The 23,627-nt window shown below is 42.3% G+C and overlaps 2 protein-coding genes across 6 annotated transcripts in view; one reads left to right on the plus strand and one right to left on the minus strand.

Annotated features, from left to right (window-relative positions):
• The window catches only part of LOC135519723 (signal transducer and activator of transcription 1-alpha/beta-like), a 31,237-nt gene extending 15,718 nt beyond the window's left edge, over positions 1-15,519 (plus strand). For both annotated transcript variants that reach the window (XM_064944949.1, XM_064944950.1), the window contains 18 exons: positions 171-280; positions 370-521; positions 636-794; positions 5,283-5,375; positions 6,257-6,316; positions 6,485-6,514; positions 6,605-6,695; positions 7,897-7,938; positions 8,072-8,155; positions 8,314-8,412; positions 8,558-8,693; positions 11,938-11,993; positions 12,081-12,172; positions 12,287-12,426; positions 12,709-12,894; positions 13,135-13,210; positions 13,437-13,530; positions 13,968-15,519. In XM_064944949.1, coding sequence (XP_064801021.1) covers positions 171-280; positions 370-521; positions 636-794; positions 5,283-5,375; positions 6,257-6,316; positions 6,485-6,514; positions 6,605-6,695; positions 7,897-7,938; positions 8,072-8,155; positions 8,314-8,412; positions 8,558-8,693; positions 11,938-11,993; positions 12,081-12,172; positions 12,287-12,426; positions 12,709-12,894; positions 13,135-13,210; positions 13,437-13,530; positions 13,968-13,991 — 1,724 coding nt within the window. In that variant the 3' untranslated portion in view covers positions 13,992-15,519. The remainder of the gene's footprint in view (positions 1-170; positions 281-369; positions 522-635; positions 795-5,282; positions 5,376-6,256; positions 6,317-6,484; positions 6,515-6,604; positions 6,696-7,896; positions 7,939-8,071; positions 8,156-8,313; positions 8,413-8,557; positions 8,694-11,937; positions 11,994-12,080; positions 12,173-12,286; positions 12,427-12,708; positions 12,895-13,134; positions 13,211-13,436; positions 13,531-13,967) is intronic.
• The window catches only part of glsb (glutaminase b), a 63,845-nt gene continuing 54,862 nt past the window's right edge, over positions 14,645-23,627 (minus strand). For all 4 annotated transcript variants that reach the window (XM_064944954.1, XM_064944953.1, XM_064944952.1 and 1 more), the window contains exons 15-18: positions 18,199-18,260; positions 17,917-17,993; positions 17,624-17,687; positions 14,645-17,337 (exon numbers count right to left, since the gene is read on the minus strand). In XM_064944954.1, coding sequence (XP_064801026.1) covers positions 17,184-17,337; positions 17,624-17,687; positions 17,917-17,993; positions 18,199-18,260 — 357 coding nt within the window. In that variant the 3' untranslated portion in view covers positions 14,645-17,183. The remainder of the gene's footprint in view (positions 17,338-17,623; positions 17,688-17,916; positions 17,994-18,198; positions 18,261-23,627) is intronic.

The raw sequence follows: 23,627 nt of genomic DNA on the forward strand, positions 1-23,627 counted from the left end.
CTGGTCTATGCTTTAGCCAATGTGACGGTATAGAAATAACTTACTCCTACTGTACTAAAAACTAGTTTCCAGACTGAAATATCTGTGCTGTAAAATTCCAGATCCTTTTTTTTAATATCATATTGGGAATGCTTAACGCTATATCAGTTGTGACTCTATGTACTTGTCAGTGGAACAAGAGGTGAATGGGATGACACAGTCACCGGTGGTACAGAAAGAGATCCGTGAAGAGGAGAAGGTCATCAGAGAGATGTTCATCAAACTCAACATAACCAGAGAGGTGCGTGTGTATGCGTACGTGTGTGTGTGTGTGTGTGTGTGTGTGAACTCTGTATGGTTAGCTTGTGGTGTTTTTCTCCCGACCTGTAGGTGGTGGTGCATCAGATAGCTTACATCCTGAACTTGGCCGAGCAGATCCAGTACACCCTGGTGACGGAGGAGATACCTGAGTGGAAGCACAGACAGCAGATTGCGTGTATCGGTGGTCCACCTAATGCCTGTCTAGATCAGCTACAAACCTGGTCAGCCCTGCCTCCTGTCCACCTTAGCTCCTGCCCCTGCCACTACACATAACCTTAGACACTGTTCAGATACTTTCAACCATAACCCTGTGTGTGTGTGTGGGGGGGGTGCAGGTTCACTGCGGTGGCAGGGGGCTTACAGCAGGTACGCCAGCAGCTGAAGAAGCTTCAGGAGCTGGAACAGAAGTACACATACGAGAACGACCCCATCACTCAGGGCAAAAGCACTCTGGAGGAACGCGCTCTCGTCCTGTTCAAGACCCTCATTGTCAAGTGAGACCCCGCTCCGTCACCTATATCTATGTTCTTGTAGCGATCACATACACATTAGGGTTTAACCAGTATACCGGGACTTACCGACCAAGTTCCTTCCCGATTCCCAAGAATAATATTGACGGGTCCCGTGAACCGTTGGTATACACATTTTATGCAGCGCTAATGCAAAATATGCTTTGCGAATAGCTGCATGAATGAACTGGACATATCAATATCTGGCTTCATTCATAGCCTATATTAGGCCAGTCCTCACATCGCTAGCAGCCTACCATATTTTGCCTACTCAATGTAAAGTCCCCAATAGAAAACATCCCTTCTATAAATTGCATTGCTGTCTATCAATAGTAGGCTACACGCAACCTCTTGACGCAGTTATTGAAGGCTTTCTCCATCTCACATTCACAAATCTCCAAGCTATCTTTGTGGCACTGGCAGAGTCTTAAAACATAAACTGCAGCTACTCACTGTTATCAAAATGTCTGGTACATTGTATCCACAAATGTGCTGGAGGAAATAGACTTTTGCAACATTGATCAATGATGTTACAATAACAAAAATAGTGCACGTGTGCTATCCTTGTTGCTGAATCGCCACTACTAGGCCTATTTGCATGTCTGTTTAGCGGAGAATCGGATATGTTGTTCCCTGTGATAAAGTCACCACAATACCACGACCTTACGAAATCCCCCTGATAGCAATGGGATGAAAAAGGGCCAACCAGCTGGCTGACATGTAAAACCAATGACATGTTCACTAGGCTGTAGGCTAATAACCTCATCAAATTTTTGCTATGTCTCCTGGGCTTCATAACCACGTCTTTATAAGGATGAGTCTGGAGACAGGAATGTGTTCAAAAATGTATCTAGAACGTGTTTGGTCTCAACATGCAACCCCCATTGATGCTCTGTGGCACAACCCCAATACACCACATCTCCTCCTTTTCCTACTTAAATTGTCCCCATTATGAACAACAGTCCTGAGAAGGTGACTGTGAGCCCCTAGGTGACTACTGCTGGGTCAGGGTGTCACCCAGTAACAGTTCTGGACCACTCACGACTGGTGGTTCTGTCGGTGTGGCATTACTCAACTTTAACTGATGTATGTGCCTTTTCCAGATGATGTCCTCTGCAGTCTGGACAGTGTAGAACACAGGACAAGTCGGAGCAATGACTGTAGCAAGAACCCACTTTTGTCCGTCGAGGTAGTTCTTAGCTAAGACAGTCTCCAGGATTAAAATCTCTGCCCTTTGCTCTCAGTTCATAACGTTTGATTTGACTGTCCTGTTGACGTCGCACTGCCTCCTTTGAGTTCTGAGGTTTGAGTAGGTCGAAGCTTGTGCGTAAGTCTCTCTTCTTGAGTAGCGAGGGTTGGTGGTTGCGTGTTCAAGTAGGATAGCATTAAGCTGTTCAAGCATTGTTGCAGTGTCCCTTGACCCTGAAACACTTTTATGTGTTTCATGGTCTGTACGAACCTCTCTGCCAGCCCATTGGTAGATGGATGGTACGTGGGGTGGACCTGCCGTACACCATTCACATGTAGGAACATACTCATTTCTTAGGGCACTAGCTGCGGTCTGTTGTCGCTAATGAGTTGGAGTGGCGATCCAAACTGACTAAACACTTCTCCAAGCTTCTCGATGGTCTTCTCAGCAGTAGTAGGCCTCATGATGGCAACCTCTGGCCACTTGCTGTGAGCATCAAAGACCACGGGAAACATTTTGTCTTCGAATGGACCTGCAAAGCCGACGTGTACACGTTGCCATGCTTCCTTCGGCCATTCCCACGGATGAAGTTGAGGTACGTTGCGAACCTTCTGACATGAGGAGCATGTTTTTGCTTTCTCCTCAATGCTTCCATCCAATCCAGGCCACCAGATTGTGCAATTTCACAATGACCTGAGTGTAGCTGTTGCAACACTGGTATCCTCAGCGAAGGCAGAATGATAACTCTCCTCCCCCACAGCAGACGACCAGATGTACTGACAGCTCCGTTCTCCTGGAAAGGTACGGTTTCAGTTCTGGAGCATCTCCTGCAGCCTTACTTTTGATGACAACGTCCATTACTTCAGATAACACTGAGTAATTTCTAGTGTTTCTTCGCACTTGTGTTGAAATGACTGGTGCATTTTCCACTAATCTGAGGTAGAAGATATCCACTTGGGTGACTCCGTCTGAGTAGTCCATCTGAGTTGCAATGCAGTTTTGACTTGCGGTACTTGATATCGTAGGTGTGCGCTGACATTAACAGAGCCCACGTTTTGCGTTCTGCTTACAGCAAGGGACAGAATACCAGAATGAGGTCCAATGATGCTCGTCAGCGAACAATGATCTGTAAGAAGGGTGAACTTCCTCCTGTACAGATACTGGTGAAACTGACGCACTCCCAAAATGATACCTAGGGTTTCTCGTTCTATCTGTGCGTAGTTACTTTTTGCATTGTTCAATGCTCTCAATACGAAAGCGATCGGCTTCTCTTCACCTGAAGGCATGATATGGGACACAACTGCTCCCACATCATATGGGTTTAACATCACAAGCTCGTTGGATGGGCATTGACGGCTCGAAGTGTGCCAGTGCTTCAGATTTCAAGGGTTTTCATGAATGCTTCCTCGCATTGTTCTCTCCATTTCCATGTTTTGTCCTGACAAAACAACTGATGCTAAGCTTGGGATAAAGCATCCGTAGAAATTCGGTGACCCCAGGAAAAAAACATAGTTGGCTCACATTCTTAGAACTGGGGTGTCCAAAATAACCTTGACCTTGGATGGATCCTTGTGAAGGCCTCTGGCGTCGATGACCTGTCCAACGTATTCAACTGATGATTGGAAGAATGCACATTTGACCGTACGAACTCACAGCCTGTAGTCCTTCAATCTCTGTAAGGTCGCATCCAAGTACGGAGGTAGTCCTCTTCGTCTTTCCCAGTAACGAGGATGTCATCCAGGTAGTATTGTACTCCTGGCAATCCACTCAAGATCTGGTCCATCTCCCTCTGGAACAGTACTGGCACCCTTGTGATTCCAAACGGTAGATGACAGTCCCTGAAGACCCCCTTATGTGTCACGACGATCAGCAGTTCCTTTTGACTTTTCATCCACGTGCATCTTAAAATAGACTTCTGCGAAGTCTACTTGTGCTGAACTTTTGACTTCCAGCTAAACCCGCAAAACTGTTGCCAATGTGTGGTAGCGGATACTGCTCAGCAGACAACACCGGGTTAACTGTGACTTTGAAGTCTCCCATATATCCTGATTCCACCATTATTTTTAAAGGGATACCTCAGGATTGTGGCAATAAGGCCCTTTATCTTACTTCCCCAGAGTTAGATTAACTTGTGGATACCATTTTTATGTCTCTATGTCCAGTATGAAGGAAGTTGGAGGTAGTTTTGTGAGCTTGTGCTAACTAGCGTTAGCACAATGACTGGAAGTCTATAGTTATCTGCTATCAGGCTCATTTATTCTGTTTGTCTTCACAGTTTAATAAATGTCCTTTCCTTTACTCACTGTATATTCCTCCCTTTTATCATGTTGTTTTCCCACTCCAACGTCAGTCTCAAATCCTTTTCTTACATCCCATGACAATGCTATCTCGACTATGCACATGCCTCGGTTAGCAATACACTGTGCAGCATGGGAAATAACATTTTTAAACATGTAAAAAATTACTTCCAGACAGAATAGTTCCCGTAGGTTCAGACTTACACGTCGCCAATCTTTTATGTCTTGTGGGTTTCATAACCACGTCTTTATAACAATTCAGTAATTTTAATATGGGAGACCGGAGTCAGATCAACCATTTATCTAGAACATGATCGGTCTCAACACATATACAATCCCCATAATCTTCTGTGGCGCAACTCCAACATTTTAGGCCTAGATTTAAACTAGGTTAAATTAACAAATTGTGTTGTGTGGTGACTTTTTGACAGAACTTTGAATTGATTCAATTGTGACTAATACAAAACAAGAAACCATGAAATTCCTGTCCATATTTATAAATAAAAATAATCACTTGAATTATATGATTTTAAAAAGCTTTTCCGGTTTGAATGGGAATATTACCGGGATGGTTGCAATTTTCTCAGGAATACAAGTGTGTAGTTTTTCGGGAAAATATTAAACCCTAATACACATGTTTAGTAAGTTTCTTAGGACAAAAGCATCTGCTAAGTGGCATTATTATCTATCATTATTATGTAGCAGAGTTGGTTCAGTGAACTACGCTCGCATGAAAGGTAACCTTGCCTGAGATTTGGGGTGTGATCATTAGTCCTAACCCTTACAAACGGAAAACGTTTTGCTGTAAAAATTTGAGTTTCTGCTGGACAAATTCAGGTAGGGTTCTCCCTGTTTGGTTCTTAATTACATCCCAGAAGACTAGAGTTAGCTCCCAGAGTTAATGTCTAGACTAGGCTTTAGTGGAGTGCCATAGGAGTGTGACTATCAGAGGATTGAGAGTATGTTTCTGTGGTGTCTGTCTTTCAGTTCTATCGTGGTGGAGAGACAGCCCTGTATGCCCACTTTCCCCCAAAGACCTCTGGTGCTGAAGACTGGGGTGCAGTTCACTGTCAAAATCAGGTGGGGGCACCAGTGACACACACTCCTAACTCAATGTGCAATACTGTATTGATTAGTTAGTAGAATCCGCTGGGTTATATGTTATCAGGTATGCTGAATGTCCCCTCTAGGACCCACAGAGGGATACATGAGTTCCCGGGAGGTGGGCTTGCTGCCTTTGGACTCCAGAGTGGGCCAACTTAATCATGCGTTTGACATCTTAAATGATCATGCCCCAGGTTACATGGAAAAACCACATTGATATGGTCTATAACAAACACAGTCACAATACCAGAACTCGTGTTATGTCTTGTAAAATCCAATAGTAAACAGTACTGCGAGGAGCACGTTTTTCCATACAGGCATTTGTCTATGGAATAGCCTTCCCTTGGAGACCTAGCAAATAAAAAGTAAAAATAGCTTTTTAAAAGCAGACCAAGTTTTTTTTCTCTTTTTTTTCTCCCCTTTTTTTCTTCTTTTGGACAAAGTCTACTAAGGGAAACCACTCCACTGCCCCTTGTGCCCCCTACTGCTGGCCAGTTGTATTTATTTGAAGGATCATTATATGATGTGCAATTAATAGATTGTTTTAATGTGAAATTAATATGTTTGATTTTTTTGGGGGAGGGGAGAAGCACAGTGAATAGTGACGATTTAGGATTTATGGCTGTTTTTAAATTTTGTCTCGTCTTTTAATCATAATATGTGTTATTTTTACCATCGAAGACCACTTTGGAAACCCAGTGTTTTTAATTAATACATTCAAGTGATATCCTCTGGGTCCACATTGTGCATTTTGTTGTATATGTCAAAATACATTCAATTCAATAGCAGGGCTGGAGCAAAAGCCTGCAAACCTGAACAACCTTATTTGAACAATCTTGTGTCAATGTTATCCCCAGACTGCTGGTGAAGCTTCAGGAGTTGAACTACCAGTTCAAAGTCAAAGCTCTGTTTGACAAGTAAGTGAATGTGTTCTAGAAGTGACCTGCCCTGAGAGTATTCTTGATTCTGTAACCTTTTACCTCAAAGGTATTAAGATGACACCGCACGTTCGAAGTAATGAGTTCGATTTTTATCAATGACAAGAGTCAAAGCTTGAGTCACTGATGTGGGTTGTCTTTCTTTAGGGATGTGACTGAGAGGAATGCAGTGAGAGGGTAGGAATGAATTTGCTCTTCGTTTTACAACCTATACCTGAAAAAGCCTCGACGTGATTACATTTCCTCTAAATTGATGTCATTGTCCAGGTTCCGGAAATTCAACATCTTTGGAACTAATACTAAAGTTATGAACATGGAAGAGTCCAATGGAAGCTTGGCAGCAGAATTCAGACACCTGGTATGAATTGATGCAACATCGTTGTGTCATATCCTGTATTTAATAATTGTATTTATTTGTCAGGGACCATGTACAACATTCCATTGCACCAGATATAGCTAGATGGCTTGTTTTCATCTGTATTACCTGGGCAGGAAACAATCAACATCAATATGTCATTACAATGCTACAATATAACACACTGTTATATATACACACTGTATATATTAATAATCTAAATATGCAACAATAAACAATATAATTATAATATTACATAACAGTTTAAATGTCCCTTGGTCCTAGAGTAGCGGGCATCTTAAGAGTCAGAATGTCTTAATGTTCACATGACTGGTTTGCCTTTAGCCACTTTTTCAGGTTTGCTTTGGAGCTTTCAAAGGTACTGCACTCGGTCACACTGGTTGGCAGGGTGCTCCATAATCCAGATGCTCTGACTGAAAAAATGTGTCTGGCCAAATTGTAGTGGACGTTAGTCTGTTAAGAACTCTCATAAGAGAGTGGGTTGTGGTAAGCGTTCTTGCCTTGGGGTCAGGCGACTCGGTTTGGAGTCCCCTAATACTGTACCGACCACTGGTCACCGCAATATACACTGAGTGTACAAAACATTAAGAACACCTTTTTTAATATTGCGTTTGCCTTCAGAACAGACTCAATTTGTCTGGGTATGGACTATACAGGGTGTCGAAAGCGTTCCACAGGGATGCTGGCCCATGTTGACTCCAATGCTTCCCACAGTTGTGTCAAGTTAGCTGGATGTCCTTCGGGCGGTGGACCATTCTAGATACACACAAGAAAATGTTGAGCGTGAGATATCCAGCAGCGTTGCAGTTCTTGACACAAACCAGTGCGCCTGGCGCCTACTACCATATCCCGTTCAAAGGCACTTAACACTTTTGCCTTGCCCATTCACCCTCCATTTACCCTCTGAATGGCACATACACACAATCCATGGCTCAATTGTCTCAAGGCTTAAAAATCCTTATTTAACCCGTCTCCCCTTCATCTACACTGATTGAAGGGGATTTAACAAGTGACATCAATAAGGGATCATCGCTTTCACCTGTATTCACCGGGTCAGTCAATGTAATGGAAGGAGCAGGTGTTCATAATGTTTTCAAGACTCAGTGTACAGTATACTGTAAATGCCATACCGATATTTGTGTGCTGCAGGTGGCATCTCAACTACAATTATTTTCTTCCCCAGCAACTAAAGGAGCAAAAGGCTACAGGCAACAGAACAAACGACGTAAGGAAACATAACGATTAATTTCATTTTAATCATTATACGTGTGGTAATGCTGTATCTAAGCTAAGCTACAGTCTTTAATAGCTTATCATCGTTGTCAAAAGAAAGCCTGCGTGTGTGTGTGTCCACTCAGGGTCCTCTCATAGTGACAGAGGAGCTCCACTCCATCAGCTTTGAGACACAACTCACTCAGCCAGGACTCCAGGTCAACCTGGAGGTGAGAATAACAGTCTACTTTGTGGAGCTTTTACTAAACATGGTATACAGTCATGGTAGCAATATTTATAAATAGTATGTACCAAGGTACCTTATTGTCTACTGATGTCTCTTTTCCCTTCTGACTCTGTGTGTGCGTGAATGCGTATGTGTGTCCAGACGACGTCCCTGCCCATTGTGGTCATCTCCAACATTAGCCAGCTGCCCAGCGCCTGGGCCTCTGTCATGTGGTACAACATGCTGACCAGTGAGTCCAAGGTACTCATCTCCTCTCACCTCACAAAATATTTTCCTGCTTTCTTCCATCATGTTATCCATGGGCTGCCAATTTCTGAAGGATGTGCAAGCGTTTGTTCCACCCCAGCTCAGCTGATCATCTCTGTCCCTCTCTTTCCTCCTTCAGAATCTGCCGTTCTTCCTGAGCCCGCCCCAGGCCACCTGGAGCCAGTTGTCGAAGGTGCTGAGTTGGCAGTTCTCCTCCGTAACCAAGCGAGGCCTCAACGACGAGCAGCTGAGCATGCTGAGAGACAAGCTCCTGGGTGAGTCTGGGAGAGGGAGATTGTATTGTGACGAGGAGTGGTTTTGTGCCACGACACAGCCACCGCAAAGCCGTCTGTGATATAAAGGCGCATTTGTTGGTTAGACATGAATACAGTTGACGTCTGAAGTTTACATACACTTAGGTTGGAGTCATTAAAACTAGTTCACATACACTTAGGTTGGAGTCATTAAAACTCGTTTTTCAACCACTCCACAAATTGCTTGTTAACAAACTATAGTTTTGGCAAGTCGGTTAGGACATCTAATTTGTGCATGACACAAGTCATTTTTGCAACAATTGTTTACAGACAGATTATTTCACATATAATTCACTGTATCACAATTCTAGAAGTTTACATACACTAAGTTGACTGCCTTTAAACAGCTTGGAAAATTCCAGAAAATGACGCGAGGGCTTCTGAAGCTTTGATAGGCTAATTAACATCATTTGAGTCAATTGGAGGTGTACCTCTGGGTGTATTTCAAGGCCTACTTTCCAACTCCGTACCTCTTTGCTTGACATCATGGGAAAATCAAAAGAAATCAGCTAAGACCTCCGAAAAAAAAATGTAGACCTCCACAAGTCTGGTTCATCCTTGGGAGCAATTTCCAAACGCCTGAAGGTATCACGTTCATCTTTACAAACAATAGTATGCAAATATAAACACCATGGGACCACGCAGCGGTCTTACCGCTCAAAAAGGAGGTGCGTTCTGTCTCCAAGAGATGAACGTACTTTGGTGTGAAAAGTGCAAATCAATCCCAGAACAACAGCAAAGGACCTTGTGAAGATGCTGTAGGAAACGGATACAAAAGTATCTATATCCACAGTAAAATGAGTCCTATATCAACATAACCTGAAAGGCCACTCAGCAAGGAAGATGCCACTGCTCCAAAACCGCCATTTAAAAAGCCAGACTACGGTTTGCAACTGCACATGGGGACAAAGATCATACTTTTTGGAGAAATGTCCTCTGGTCTGATGAAACAAAAATAGAACTGTTTGGCCATAATGACCATTGTTATGTTTGGAGGAAAAAGGGGGAGTCTTGCAAGCCAAAGAATACCATCCCACGGGGGTGCAGCATCATTTTTTTTTACCTTTATTTAACCAGGCAAGTCAGTTAAGAACAAATTCTTATTTTCAATGACGGCCTGGGAACAGTGGGTTAACTGCCTGTTCAGGGGCAGAACGACAGATTTGCACCTTGTCAGCTCGGGGGTTTGAACTCGCAACCTTCCGGTTACTAGTCCAACGCTCTAACCACTAGGCTACCCTGCCGCCCCATCATATTGTGGGGGTGCTTTGCTGCAGGAGGGACTGGTGCACTTCACAAAATAGATGGCATCATGAGGTAGGAAAATTATTTGGATATATTGAAGCAACATCTCAAGACAAGTTAAAGCTTGGTCGCAAATGGGTGTTCCAAATGGACAATGACCCCAAGCATACTTCCAAAGTTGTGGCAAAATGGCTTAAGGACAACAAAGTCAAGGTTTTGGAGTGGCCATCACAAAGCCTTGACCTTAGTCCCATTGAAAATGTGTGGGCAGAACTGAAAAATTGTGTGCGAGCAAGTAGGCCTACAAACCTGACTTAGTTACACCAGCTCTGTCAGGAGGAATGGGCCAAGATTCTGAAATGTTTGACCCAAGTTAAACAATTTAAAGGCAATGCTACCAAATACTAATTGAGTGTATGTAAACTTCTCACCCACTGGGAATGTGATGAAAGAAATAATAAAAGCTGAAATAAATAGTTCTCTCTGACATTTCACATTCTTAAAATAAAGTGGTGATCCTAACTGACCTAAGACAGGGAATTTTTACTAGGATTGAATGTCAGGAATTGTGAAAAACTGAGTTTAAATGTATTTGGCTAAGGTATATGTAAACTTTTGAGTTCAACTGTAGGTGAGATGGCCAATTGTTTTTCCTGACATTTATGTCTGGCAAGTGAGTTTAGGTGGCCAATTGATTTAGCTAACTAATCTTAGATAATGGCTAACAATGCAATTGTTGCTTAAGATCTATTCACCATATAAAAAAGTAACATCAACATTCCTCACTTCCCTCCTCAACTCATCTCTGACCACTGGCTGCGTCCCATCCAACTTCAAAATGGCCCGAGTCGTTCCCCTCCTCAAGAAACCAACACTCGACCCCATCTGACGTAAAAAAAAAACTCTAGACCTGTATCCCTTTCTTTTCTTTCCCAAACACTTGAGTGTGCTGTCTCTGATCAACTCCCTCACTACCTCTCTCAGAACAATCTTCTTTACCCTAACCAGTCAGGCTTCAAGACAGGTCACTCAACCGAGACTGCTCTTCTCTTTGTCACGGAGGCTCTCCGCACTGGCAAAGCTGACTCTGTCTCCTCTGTTCACATCCTCCTAGATCTATCTGCTGTCTTCGACATCCATCCAATCCTCCTCTCCACCCTTTCAGGGCTGGGCGTCTCAGGCGCTGCACACTATTGGATTGCATCCTACCTGTCAGGCAGCTCCTACCAGGTGACATGGAGAGGATCTGTTGTCTGCACCGCATACTCTCACTACTGGTGTCCCCCACGGCTCGGGTCTAGGCCCTCTCCTCTTATCCTATACACAGAGTCACTCGGCTCCATCATATCATTGCTCTGCGGATGACACTCTACTACTTTTCTCCCCCCTCCCCCCCCTTCTGACACCCAGGTGGCGACACGCATATCTGCGTGCCTGGCAGTTATCTCAGCTTGGATGTTTGCCCACCACCTCAATCGCAACCTAATCCAGGCAATTGTCATCTCCTGCCATCAAACCCCTGCAACTTATCCAGAACGCTGGAGCCTGCCTGGTTTTCAACCTTCCCAAGTTCTCCAATGTCACCCCGCTACTTCGCACACTCCAATACCTTCCAGTCGAAACTCGTATCCACTACAAGACCATGGTGCTTGCCTATGGAGCAGCAAAAGGAACTGCCCTCGTTACTTTCAGGCTATTCTCAAACCCTACACCCCAATATGAGCACTCCGTTCTGCCACCTCTGGTCTCTGGGCCATCCCGCTCAGCCCAGTCCAAGCTCCAGCTCCCGTGACCCACCGAGCTAACTTAAGATGAATGCGCTAACTGTAAGTCGCTCTGGATAAGAGCGTCTGGAAAATGACAAAAAATGTCAAGTGTTATGTCAATGTAAACAGCTTATGACATGTGTCCATGTAATGCTCATAAGTGAACCAATAATACTAGGATGCTCCTGTGACAGGTCGAGAGGCTGTAGGAAATCCTAATGGGCTCATCCCCTGGACCATGTTCTGCAAGGTGAGCATCGCACTTTAAGTTTGGCGTTTTGGCCAAGCCCTGTGTTTTACTATGATCTGTGTAGTAAGTGCATCTTTGCCTGAGCAGAATGTGAACGAGAAGGGCTTTCCCTTCTGGCTGTGGATCGATGGAATCCTGGACCTGATCAAGAGACACCTCCTGTTTTTGTGGAATGACGGGTAAGAGCTTTGATTTTCACATTGTCTGCATTTCTTCAGTAGGCCTTTCTGAAGCCTAGGTTTTGTGAAAAGTGCCTTTATTGTGCTATAATCCATTGAATCTCTGGGATGTAGGTGTATCATGGGATTTGTCAGTAAGGAGAGAGAGAAGGCCCTGCTGAAGGACATGGAGCCTGGGACTTTCCTGCTGCGTTTCAGCGAGAGCAGCCGGGAGGGAGCCGTTACCTTTACCTGGGTGGAGCACTCCAATGGCGGTGTGTGTGTGTTTGTAGCTATACTGTAACATTTATTTAACCTATATTTAAGTAGGCAAGTCAGTTAAAAACAAAATCTTATTTACAATGATGGCCTATACATAAATACCCATGCAGACAGACACATGTTTTTATCGTTTCTTTTACACATTATGAATGTGTGTCCGTCTCTCTCCTTGTAGATGGGTTTCCGTTTTGTGTATTTTACCAGGTAATCTGACTACAAACACATTCGCTTATCACATTCTGTGTGTTCATTTATGTATAACTATGAACATGCAGATGTCCATTTCCACACGGTGGAGCCCTACACTAAGAAGGAGCTGGCCGCCGTCTCTTTCCCTGACATCCTCCACAACTACAAGGTGATGGCTGCCGAGAACATCCCTGAGAACCCTCTGCTCTACCTCTACCCCAGGATCCCCAAAGACAGCGCCTTAGCACGCTACTACAGCCGCCCCACAGAAGGTCACTAACACTCAACCGCAGCCCAAACATAGTTAAAAAGGTCAAAATGAGTAGTTAAAAAGGTCAAAATGGTGATGTGGACTTCCAATTCCAGTCAAAGCTATTTCTACACAATGTTCACGGCATACTTTTTCATATTTTGTTGTGTCACAATTTTTCCCATTTGAAATACTGGCCACTGGTAATGTCTTGGTTCTGATTTTATGATCCCTAAACAAGTATAACCTTCGACCTTCCCAGCCGCTGAGCCAATGGAGTTGGAGAGTGAGTCTGATGCTGGCTACATTAAGAGGGAGCTTATCTCTGTGTCTGAATTGTAAGTGTGATTCTTGTTTTATGAAACACCTTCTAGTGTTCATTGGTTTTAGATCACACACACCCACCTAGCCCAAAGTACAATGAAAGGTCAAATGAAGGTGTAAATAAATAATGATAACACAAAGGTACAGTAAATGCCAAATTACCTCCTAGATTTGAGTTTTATTGATTTGAGTTATTCATGTCTAAAGTTGATATTTTCTGCTGGTTGGGTTTCTCCTCAGCCACTCCAGACTACAGGACACCATGATGCCCATGAGTGCTGAAGTGTACGGAGAGCTGACCAGGATTATTAACCCCGCTATGATTGATACTGTGGTAGGTTTCAGCCAGACAGCACCAACCACACACATATTAGAGACTCTGGGAAGATCTCAATTGCATACTTTCTCCTCGAATCCTTCTCAAAACCCATTGGATGACAAAGCCAGAGGTCCCAACTCCCTGACCTCCAATGGGTTTTGAGAAGGAGACAAGGAGAAAGAGTATGCAATTGTTGTGGTAGGTTTCAATAAGGGCAACACCAGCCGACTGGTAGGTTTCAAGCCAGACAGAACACGTCTAATCATCAGAAAACAGCTGGACTAGCATCATAGCTAGAGCATGTATTTCCAAACCTTCATGTAAGGATAATTCATGCATTTTTACAATGTGAGAGTACACACTCAATGCAATCACAAAAGTGCAGCATTCCACTATTGAGATGCAGCCCATTGTCCTTGATTCTGGTATTTCTCATGTCCCTCTCCCTACAGATGTGCAAAGCTTTCCCAAACTAACCTGCCCTCTTCAGGCAGCGCCCCGTGGAAAACTTGTTACCCCTCTGCACCGAACTGATCTGAAGATGTTGATTAAATTGAAGAGATTTGTTGGGTTTCCTTTGTAAATACAACTAAAACTGTATACATATGTAGTCTGTCGTTTTAATGTACATGCATGAGATTTTGGGGCTTCAAGTCCAGCTATTAAGGAATGTCATTCTGTGTGACAGTATAATATTTTGTGAATGCATATGTAGTGTGAAATGGTTAAGCTGTTATACAGTGAGCTTCAAAATTATTGGGACATTTGACACATTTGTTGTTTTAGCTCTGTACTCCAGCACCATGGGTTTGAAATGATACAATGAGATTAAAGTGTAGTCTGTCAGCTTTTAATTTGAGGGTATTTTCATACATAGAGGGAACCGTTTAGAAATTACAGCTCTTTTTGCACATAGTCCCTTAATTTTAGGGGACCAAAAGTTAATGTGACAAATTTGGTCCCATAATCCGAGCACGCAATGATTCCAAGCTTGTCACTCCTCACACTTGTATGCATTTGCTGTTTGTTTTTGTTGTTCGATAATTTTGTGCCCAATAGAAATGGATGGTAAATGTTTGGACTTCACTGTTTAATTTAAGGACAAGAAGAGGGCTCACACATGCCTGAATAGCTTTGATTTATTTAACCTTGTTTATTAAAATAAATGTGTATATATTCCAATGTCAGGAGCAATCGCACATCTGCACATCAACTATGCCCTAAAATATGAACAGAAAAGGACATCCGTGTTTAGCAATACATTCAGAACTGTCTTTAGTTGGAACTTTAGACTGGTCTGCAACTATTGGTGACACCTGACTTGAACCATCTGTCCATATGACCTACAGGGGTTCAAACTCCGGTCTTCTGCAAGCCACAATATTGTGTTCGCCCTCTGAGCTAAAGCCTAGGCAGCTGACAAGTTCAGGTCACAGGCAAGGTTACCTTTCACTGAATCAACAATAGCAAAACCAAAGTCTGATTTTGAGACCTTTCCCTGTATGTCACGGATACGACAGTGTTATGGAGGTGATTGATTGGAGGGTTCAGGTCTTGTGTTTCCCGGACTACTGGGAGTGGTGAAGGAGGTTGAGTTTCTGTGGCAACGTGTTCCGTTATCATTCTTTGGCTTTCATTTGAACATTTTTCTATACACAATGTCACCGTCTCAGACAGATCTGGGGAGTTGCTGAAAACCGGCCACGTTGCCTTACAGAGACCAACAAGTAGTGGTAGAGATGTTATGTACATAGAGGACAGGGATTTCCAATCCACTTGATTTTCCATCTGTGTATTCGTTATCTGGATTAGAACGTTGCGTAAGGTTATTCCCCATTGTGTCAATGAAGCTGTTCTTTATGCTACATCAGTCTTATGAGGAAAACAAATACTACCACTGTTGTTCATTTATAATTTGATCTATTGTACAGTATTGCTTCATGCGGTCTTAACATTCACGTTAACATTAATTTAAAAAATAAATAAAAACAGGTTGTAAATTGACTGCAAGTGGTTATGTTTTTGGTATTGCTCACGTCATACTGTGCGTCACTCCTCAAGTGGATGGATCTGACATTCATATTGGACCTCATGAGTGGCTATGCACAAAACGGACACATAAATCAACCAACTGTTGCACCTGTCAAGGATACAACGCTACTGTGCATATTCAGGTAGCAAAGCATAACATACAAATACAATAAGTCATTCTGGACTTTCCATTCATCTCTTAGACTCTTTGGAAATTAAATGGAATATGACTACGCTATAATTCCAATCCTGAATTAAGCCTAGATTATCTTGTGTAATATGGTCCTTTACACACCAGCTGATCTTAACTACTGTGGGGAAATTGATTCCTGGCCACAGGCACACGCCTATTCATACAAAATGACATCCAAGAGGATTCTCTTTGACAATATTCATGTCAACTGCAATATGTTTATGTATTTAACACGTTAGCCCGCTCTTTTACACAAAACATGTCCAATTGGTTTCCTCCATTCAGAAAAGTGCTTCCGATAAAGAGTGGGTAGATGGTTTACTTGTAGGCTTTAGTCCTGTTGTATTGGTTTGATAGAAAGTATTCTGTATGATGGCAGACTAGTGTTTTATCATGGGGACGCAGATACCCACGTTGTGTCGGCAGTTCCTGATTTAGAGACCTCTCTACAAACAGACAACCGCCTGTGTTGTGCGCATTACATACAGTATTAAGCTATAGGGAAGTACAATTCCACTGTTATAAATGAGAAAATACAGAAAAACAGACCAAAAAATATATATATAAATTAAAGAGGGTCTTGAGCTCTTCCCAAACAAAGTCAAAGTACAGAAAAATGATATTGAAATGAAAGCGCATATAGTTCCTATGCAGTAGGGTTGATAAAAAGTCAAAGACAAGTCTGAACCCGGATTAGTGGAAGCATATGGAGTCTGGTAACATCTGGCATCCTTTACATGTGACTAAGGTGGCTACAGGACCATATAGTGCCTCTACCCTCGTGGTGGCCCATCATGTCCCACCGTTTATTTAACTGTCCAACCAGGCATTAAAAGAAGCACTGTAGCTAGAATGGTACGGAGTGACATTAGTGCCAACATCATATCACTCCATAGAGAGTGCCTGATTTGGCCAAAGATTACTGGACATTGTGGCCCTCCAGGAAGAAGACCAAACTGCTAGATGATCTACTACAGGAAGTATTGGTTCTTGATATCATGAAATGAACTAACTTTCAACAGTACATAAATATACAATTTACATGTAGGAGAATATGTATAATAATATCACTTTATAATTTTACACCATTGTCACAAAGATTCAATTCAGATTGTGCACTTTGATTTGGGACCCTAACACACACCACACATACTTGGTGATGGAAGAGAGACAAGATACAGCAAAAGTAAGCAACACGGTCGCAAAACGAGCAACGCGCACGACAAAGGTAAAGCAAAACGCTTACGGTAAAAGGGAGTATAAAAAATATATTTAAAAAAACACACGTTCAATCAAACACACAGTTCAGAAATTTGACATCATACAAAGTCGACAAAAAAAAAAGTCACTCCAAAAAGCATATCCCACCACAAAAACAGCAGTCTAGTATAGTAGAGATGATATAAAAGCAGCGTGGTGCCACCTGCTGGCTCGCAAGGCTACATTACAGCAGGCCGTCCAGGTTGTTCTCCGTCGTCTCCTTGACCTTCTTCTTGGGGGCCTCTTGTGGGTTGTACTTGTTTTGATAGTCCTGGAGGATGGTGACCACGTCGTGATGGCCAAAGTGCAAGGCCTCCTCCATTGGAGTGTTGTCCCACCTATAGGGAAGATAGTGAGCGTGACTGACTGGGGTTAGTCTGGCCTACAAAAGGCATAATAGTTCTGGGAGCGAACACTAGTTGTTCTGAAAATGACCGGGGACAAACAAAAGTGTTATTTTGGAGTGGGAGTACACTTGTATTGTAGAATGTACATTGTAGATGCTTACTATCACTCAAGTATATGATACCGTCTCTCGTCCACCCACACACACACACACACACAAAAAAGAAAACACACATCTAAACACACACAAGGCAGACAGACAAGTTTCTGTGGGCTTACCTATCCCTGGGAACAGGGTTCACCTTGCACGCCTCTAAGAGGAAGCGCACCACCTCTGCATGTCCTGAAAGGAGAGCAGATGGCAGAGTTGCGTAAGAAACAAAACACACACACACACACACACACACACTGCAGCAAAGACGTCACACACCACGCAGCGCAGCTGCCGAGGGACAGCAAATTAACCCCTACGAAAACAGAGGGGGCTGAGTCTGCCAATCCCTCCCAGAGGACCCTGACATTACACAATTTGCCCCTGTGTGTGACAGGAAGAGGGAGGCTGTGAGACGCACCTTCTGCTGCTGCAACATGTAGAGCCGTCCTGGAGTCGTAGTCCCTCTGCTCCATGTCCATGGAGGAGAGGGCAAACCTACAGACAGAAAAGGTCAGCAGTGTCAGATGGAAGATAACGGGCAGAGAAAGAAGACCGCAGTAATTCAGAGATACAATAGAAGACGGATCATTATGAACAGAGGTATAACTACTCAAGTATTATGAATTTAACATGATTGAAAAAAAAAAATCCCTTTCAATGCGTGTGTGTCATCTGTGTGTAAGAGAGGTGCGTACTGTACCTCCTTAGTGCCGAGACGTCTCCGGTGTAGGCGGCAAACAGGAGATTGATGACAGACTTGACCTGGAGAGAAGGAGGAAGGCAGTTTGTGGAAACAGGCAAACACACACATGCATGGGGGGGGGGGGGGTGTATGTGCCCTACCACAGTCCTTCACCAACTAAAAGAGAAGCGGAATCTGACAAACATCAATCATGACTTCGGGATCCCAATCAACTCCTTACAAAAACACCATGGCAATGGCAGTATTATTAATTATGTAGAATGTAATGCCATGTAAGACTTGCCAGAAGTACTTTTTTTCAGAATAGAGAACCGTGGCTAATAAAGCTGTCAATATTTAATATTGTCCCAAAATATATATATTTTTAAATTTGACTAACTATGTGTGCAGTGAGACCACTGAGCAGTTGGTAAGACCAGTAGGTATGTTTGTGAGTAGTGAGTGTATTAGGAGTGATTTAGGAGTTAAGAGAGTTCTCTAGCCCCAGGCAAACCGTGAGTCCTGGCTCAAGCTTTAGGCAACAGGGGATATTGACAGATTTATTAGCCAAGGTTCCCGATTCTGCCACCCAGTCAATTAGATGCTTAAGGAGCCTTGAGTCATGTTTGAGGAGCTACCCGTATTAACTACACAGAGATACTATGGTTGGATTCTGGCAGTGTTTTCTAAAGAGTTGATTGGAGAAATAAAAAGGTAGAGATTCACGTATTGGGAGTAACACTATGGCACTAGCATAGAAATAGAATACAATTTGAGCTTATTCTCGTGTGGTCCATTTACTAACTTGAAGCTTTAGCAGACTATGTGTGCCTTTTCTGCTGCATTGCAGGCTATGGGTCTGTGGTAGCTTTCTCTAATCTAATCATCAACCACTAGAGGGTGCTGAAACATTACTGAAGGCATAGTGACATTGCCTTCAGTAAATGGTCTCATGTTTTTCCCATTTGGGTGGCGGTGATACTGTGGGTAGAGCTTCAAAGCGTCAACGTCTAATCATGTGAACTACTGTTTGGATCGGAATTAGATGCTTTAGATACTCAACTGTACTGGATTGAATTAAAAAAAAGAACAGTGCTGGGGTATCAAAAGGATAAAACCCTTGATTCACATTCACAACAAACCAGTAAACCAATCAATTAATGCATTACTCAGTTAATGACAATATGGAGTTATTACCAATTTAGATGTTTTTTTTTTGCTTGGGGAGGAACAGTTGTGCAGTGTTTCAGTAACATCTCAGAATCATTTTGATGATGCTGCAGAATTCAGAGACAACTGCCCAAAACAGAACATATAGGAGCTCCACATCACAGTAGAACACCAATCAGAACAGAATAAAGCAGGGCAAAACTCAGCATAGCCGTAGGTAGCAGAGCTAGCAGAACTCAACAAAGTAGAATAGAGTCGAGCAAAGGCATTTAGCAGATCAGTGTCACAACTCCGTAGCAGAAAATAACTAGTTTGACAGCAGAGCGCAAAGCAGAGTCGTCCCATATTTCAGCAAGCCATGACACCCATCATCTCAGATGTTTTTTTTTAATAGTTAGAAGCAGATAAAATGTGCATTTCTGCAACATGTTCTTACAACGGAATTTGATCTGAGAAATTAAGCTAAATGATTGCAACCAATTTGGCCCTTTTAAATTTATAGGATTCATATAATATTCAATAAATATAGTACCCAACATCCAATTTGGACTCAACTTCTTCCTACTATTGAGTAAGACATGAGGAAACCAATACAATGGTTAAAAGCCACCCACGGACCACCCACACCAATCCCAACCCAACAACCAGTATACAGTATCAGTTCTGTCTGACAAGTAGTATGGAGCTGCGGCTTGAAGTATTGCTTCCTCATCTTATGTGATGTATTCCTGTGAATCTAATATCCCCCCTGTTCAAAGAAGGCCATTGAAGTCACTTGCATTATTTACCACAAAAAAGATAGCATCCTTTTCCAACCCACAGTCATCAACAAACGTGGGCTATGTAGGCTAGTTTTGAAATAAACAAATGTATACACACCCAATGTGGGGCAGAGAATCTCTGAACCACACTGTTCATATGGGGCCAGGGAGGCATTTTGGACCGAGATTCTTTTGACTATTAAGAGGCTAGACACGGACAAGTCACTTAAGACACACCCAGTCTGAGCATTGTGCCAATAGGTGAAATGTAACACCATTGGCATGTGACCAAAATTGCCACTGCCATAGAATTACACAATTTACTTATATTTCTATGGCAGTGACTACATCTCCCCCACACAGGTATTATAATGTGTGTTTGAATCCAATCTGGCCTATATCAGTCCAGCCCTGCACAGACACGGGTCACTGTAGGTGAGATCACACTGCAACACACAAGCGAGCACAGCATGTCAAGGGTAGTCCAGCACATTTCCATACAAAAATGTCTAGACTGTATACAAAAGTGTATAAAATTCACCCTATTAAAACAGAACTTGCTCAAAAGAGGCTAATTTTGACTTATTACTAAATAACTACTTTGATAGTTATTACCCACGCTATCACCCTGAAGCCGAAACAGTGACTATTCAGTCACGTTTGTTATATGTGCAATGGATGTTCCTTGACAGGCTGAAAAAGAATGGCTACAACAGAAATACAATAACCATACTATACAGACAGACATAGTACAGCAAGTAACACAGTTGCCAGCAAAGAGAGCACACTTGACTTAACTCACCAAGTAAAAACTGGTTCAGAACAATGACCGGAGCGCGAGCTTACAGACCAAGCTCACACAGATCAAGCACAATGCATTCTGGGGTCTCTTCTGATTGGTTCCATTAACTCTGAAAGGGTGCACTGCACTGCATACCACACAAGACCCCTCCCCAAATCACCCACCCCCTCACCTTTCTTTTTCCTGCTCAGGTTGAACTGCGACCAGAAGAGTCAAAGCTAGTCACAGAAACTGCACTTTCAAAGTATCTAGCACACAGACATGATCAGGCACAGTATTTACTTGGGAATTATATGGTGAAAACAGTAATTAAACAAGAATAACCAACTAGTTAACATTAAATTACTGATCGTTACAGATGGTTAAGGATTCATTAAAACCTCTAGGCACCATTTAGTACAAACCAGATACAAAATTACCAATTGTGTTGAAGGTACATGTCAAAAACTACCCATTGATACCACAATTTCCTAGTAAGAGAATACCAGTGGAAACAATATAACAAAAGTGCTTTCACAAAATCCCCTGTTAACTAATAAAACAAAAAGGGTTAAACCACTTAGTTTCAGTTGTGGTAATTTGACAAACAAGTATTTGTTGATTATAGTACTTTATTGGTTTATAACATGGCAACATGATTTCAACAGGTACTTCACCTGTCATTGCAACACATTTCTAGCATTACAACTACTGAAGCTCTTTGCTAGTATTTGCAATACTGGCCTCTTGTAGAACTACAAAGTTCTACAAGACAAATACCTATGGTTTTCATCCAAACCAAGAGTCAGTGTCTTTTACTATGAGGAGAAAGCAACACCCTTTTATGCCCAAGACACTAACTCAAACTGGTTTTGGTAATAAATCAACACTACAGGTAGATCAGGTTAAGATCTGAGGAGCTCACGAGAAGTTCATGTTAAATGCAGTGATACACATTCTCAATAAGTTAACAGTGTAGGCTGCTGGTGTGTATAGTGCGTTAGACTTGGAGGGCTACAGCTGTTTTCTCCAAGGCACAGATATGGAATGAAATAGAAAAATTTAAAAATTTAAAAAAATACAAGGACTAAAATGAACTTTAAAATATCAAGGTGGGATTCAAACACATTTATTAAATCATACACAAATATGCCATTTGAAAGAAAGTAAAATAATGACATTGTGGGAAACATTAAACATGTTGCTGTGAAATCATAAAAACCATAAATTGTAATGAAAATACTGGTACGGCATTCAAAAAACCCTTGTGTAAAATTTGATTGGGGTTATTAGTCACATTTTGCAGTAGAGTAGAAAGGTCCAGTAAGCCCCATAACCTCCTCCTGTATCCTCTAACGTCAACCTAACTCCTAAGTCTTGCAAGCTTTCAGCCCCTGCATTCTCCATATTATGTCAACATGGACAAGACATTAGAAAACACACTCAAACGTGTTTCAGAACACACGAGTAGCAGAAGAAAAAAAATGATACAATTTCAGTACAAATAAATAGGATCGATTTAACAGAACTGATTATTTGGTAAATTAGCATTAGCAAGCAAGTTAACGTTAGCTGCTAGGCTAGCTACAGCTAGCTTCACTCCACAGTGGCAGAGACTTGTGAATGCTTTGCACCACACACTGACTGACTGACTGACATCTAAAGGCCTAAACTTTAAAAAAAACATCCTTAGTGAAATAGTAGTCCTAGTTCCAAATCACAATTTTAAATGAAGTCCAAGCATATTGACATGACAAAACAAGTAAAAGTCTGATACTAAAAGAAGCTAAAAACTAACTAAAAGTATATGGGATAGGGTGGGTTCAAGTCAGCCAATTCAGGAATTTCAATTCAATGAATAAATTTGAATTCAATTGAAAAACAGGGCATCTATGTTCAATAACTTGTCAATAATAAAGGGAGAAGCCATGTATCTTTCAAAATTCTTTCCATTTATGAATTTGACATTTAAATCACTTCCTGATTTGACTTCAATTCAAATTGACCCCAACCTTGGCCGGTATGGGACCCATAGACTTATATGGGTCCCACGAGAAGAAGAGCACATTCATGACGAAGTCATGGGTAACAAAGGGCTACTACAACTACAGTGTATACCAATTCAACAGTCCAGTTTCAAGAATGATTGGATAACAACATTGAACAAGAAAAACAGCCCCAGCAGCAGGACACCCACGGTGTTGGTTGACGTACATGTGCAAATGTGGCCAACTTTTGTGAAGTAAGTGGATTCCCTTGCCGTTCTGCGCTGCTGTTGAGTTTCATCAAGATTACTGCAAGATAACAATCCCCCCCAAAACACACGCCAGGCAAATACAGTCTTTGGGAAAACTGTAGATACTATACAGTGCATATTGGAAATAAACATGATGCATTCTTAAGCTACAGTATAGATAAGAGGAACTGATTTCCCCTTCCTCTTTAAGGGTAGCTAAACTTAATTCACAGTAATAATACGGATTAAATATAAAATTGGTAACAATGTGTGATTACACTTTCTCTCAATGGTATACTGACTTGTACAATACATATACGTATGACCTATATAACCACGATATGCCATCTGATATGTGCATACTGCAACTGCCAATGGAATAGATCCAGCAGGATTCTACTAGGCTATGTCATGAAAACTAAAGGTTTGTGCGGTGTCTTGTCGGTCTGTCAGAGCCAGGGTCAAGGTCCCCTCAGCATGCGTCACAGCTTAGATGAAC

This window comes from Oncorhynchus masou, chromosome 29, assembly GCF_036934945.1.
Source record: "Oncorhynchus masou masou isolate Uvic2021 chromosome 29, UVic_Omas_1.1, whole genome shotgun sequence".
Lineage (NCBI taxonomy): Eukaryota > Metazoa > Chordata > Actinopteri > Salmoniformes > Salmonidae > Oncorhynchus > Oncorhynchus masou.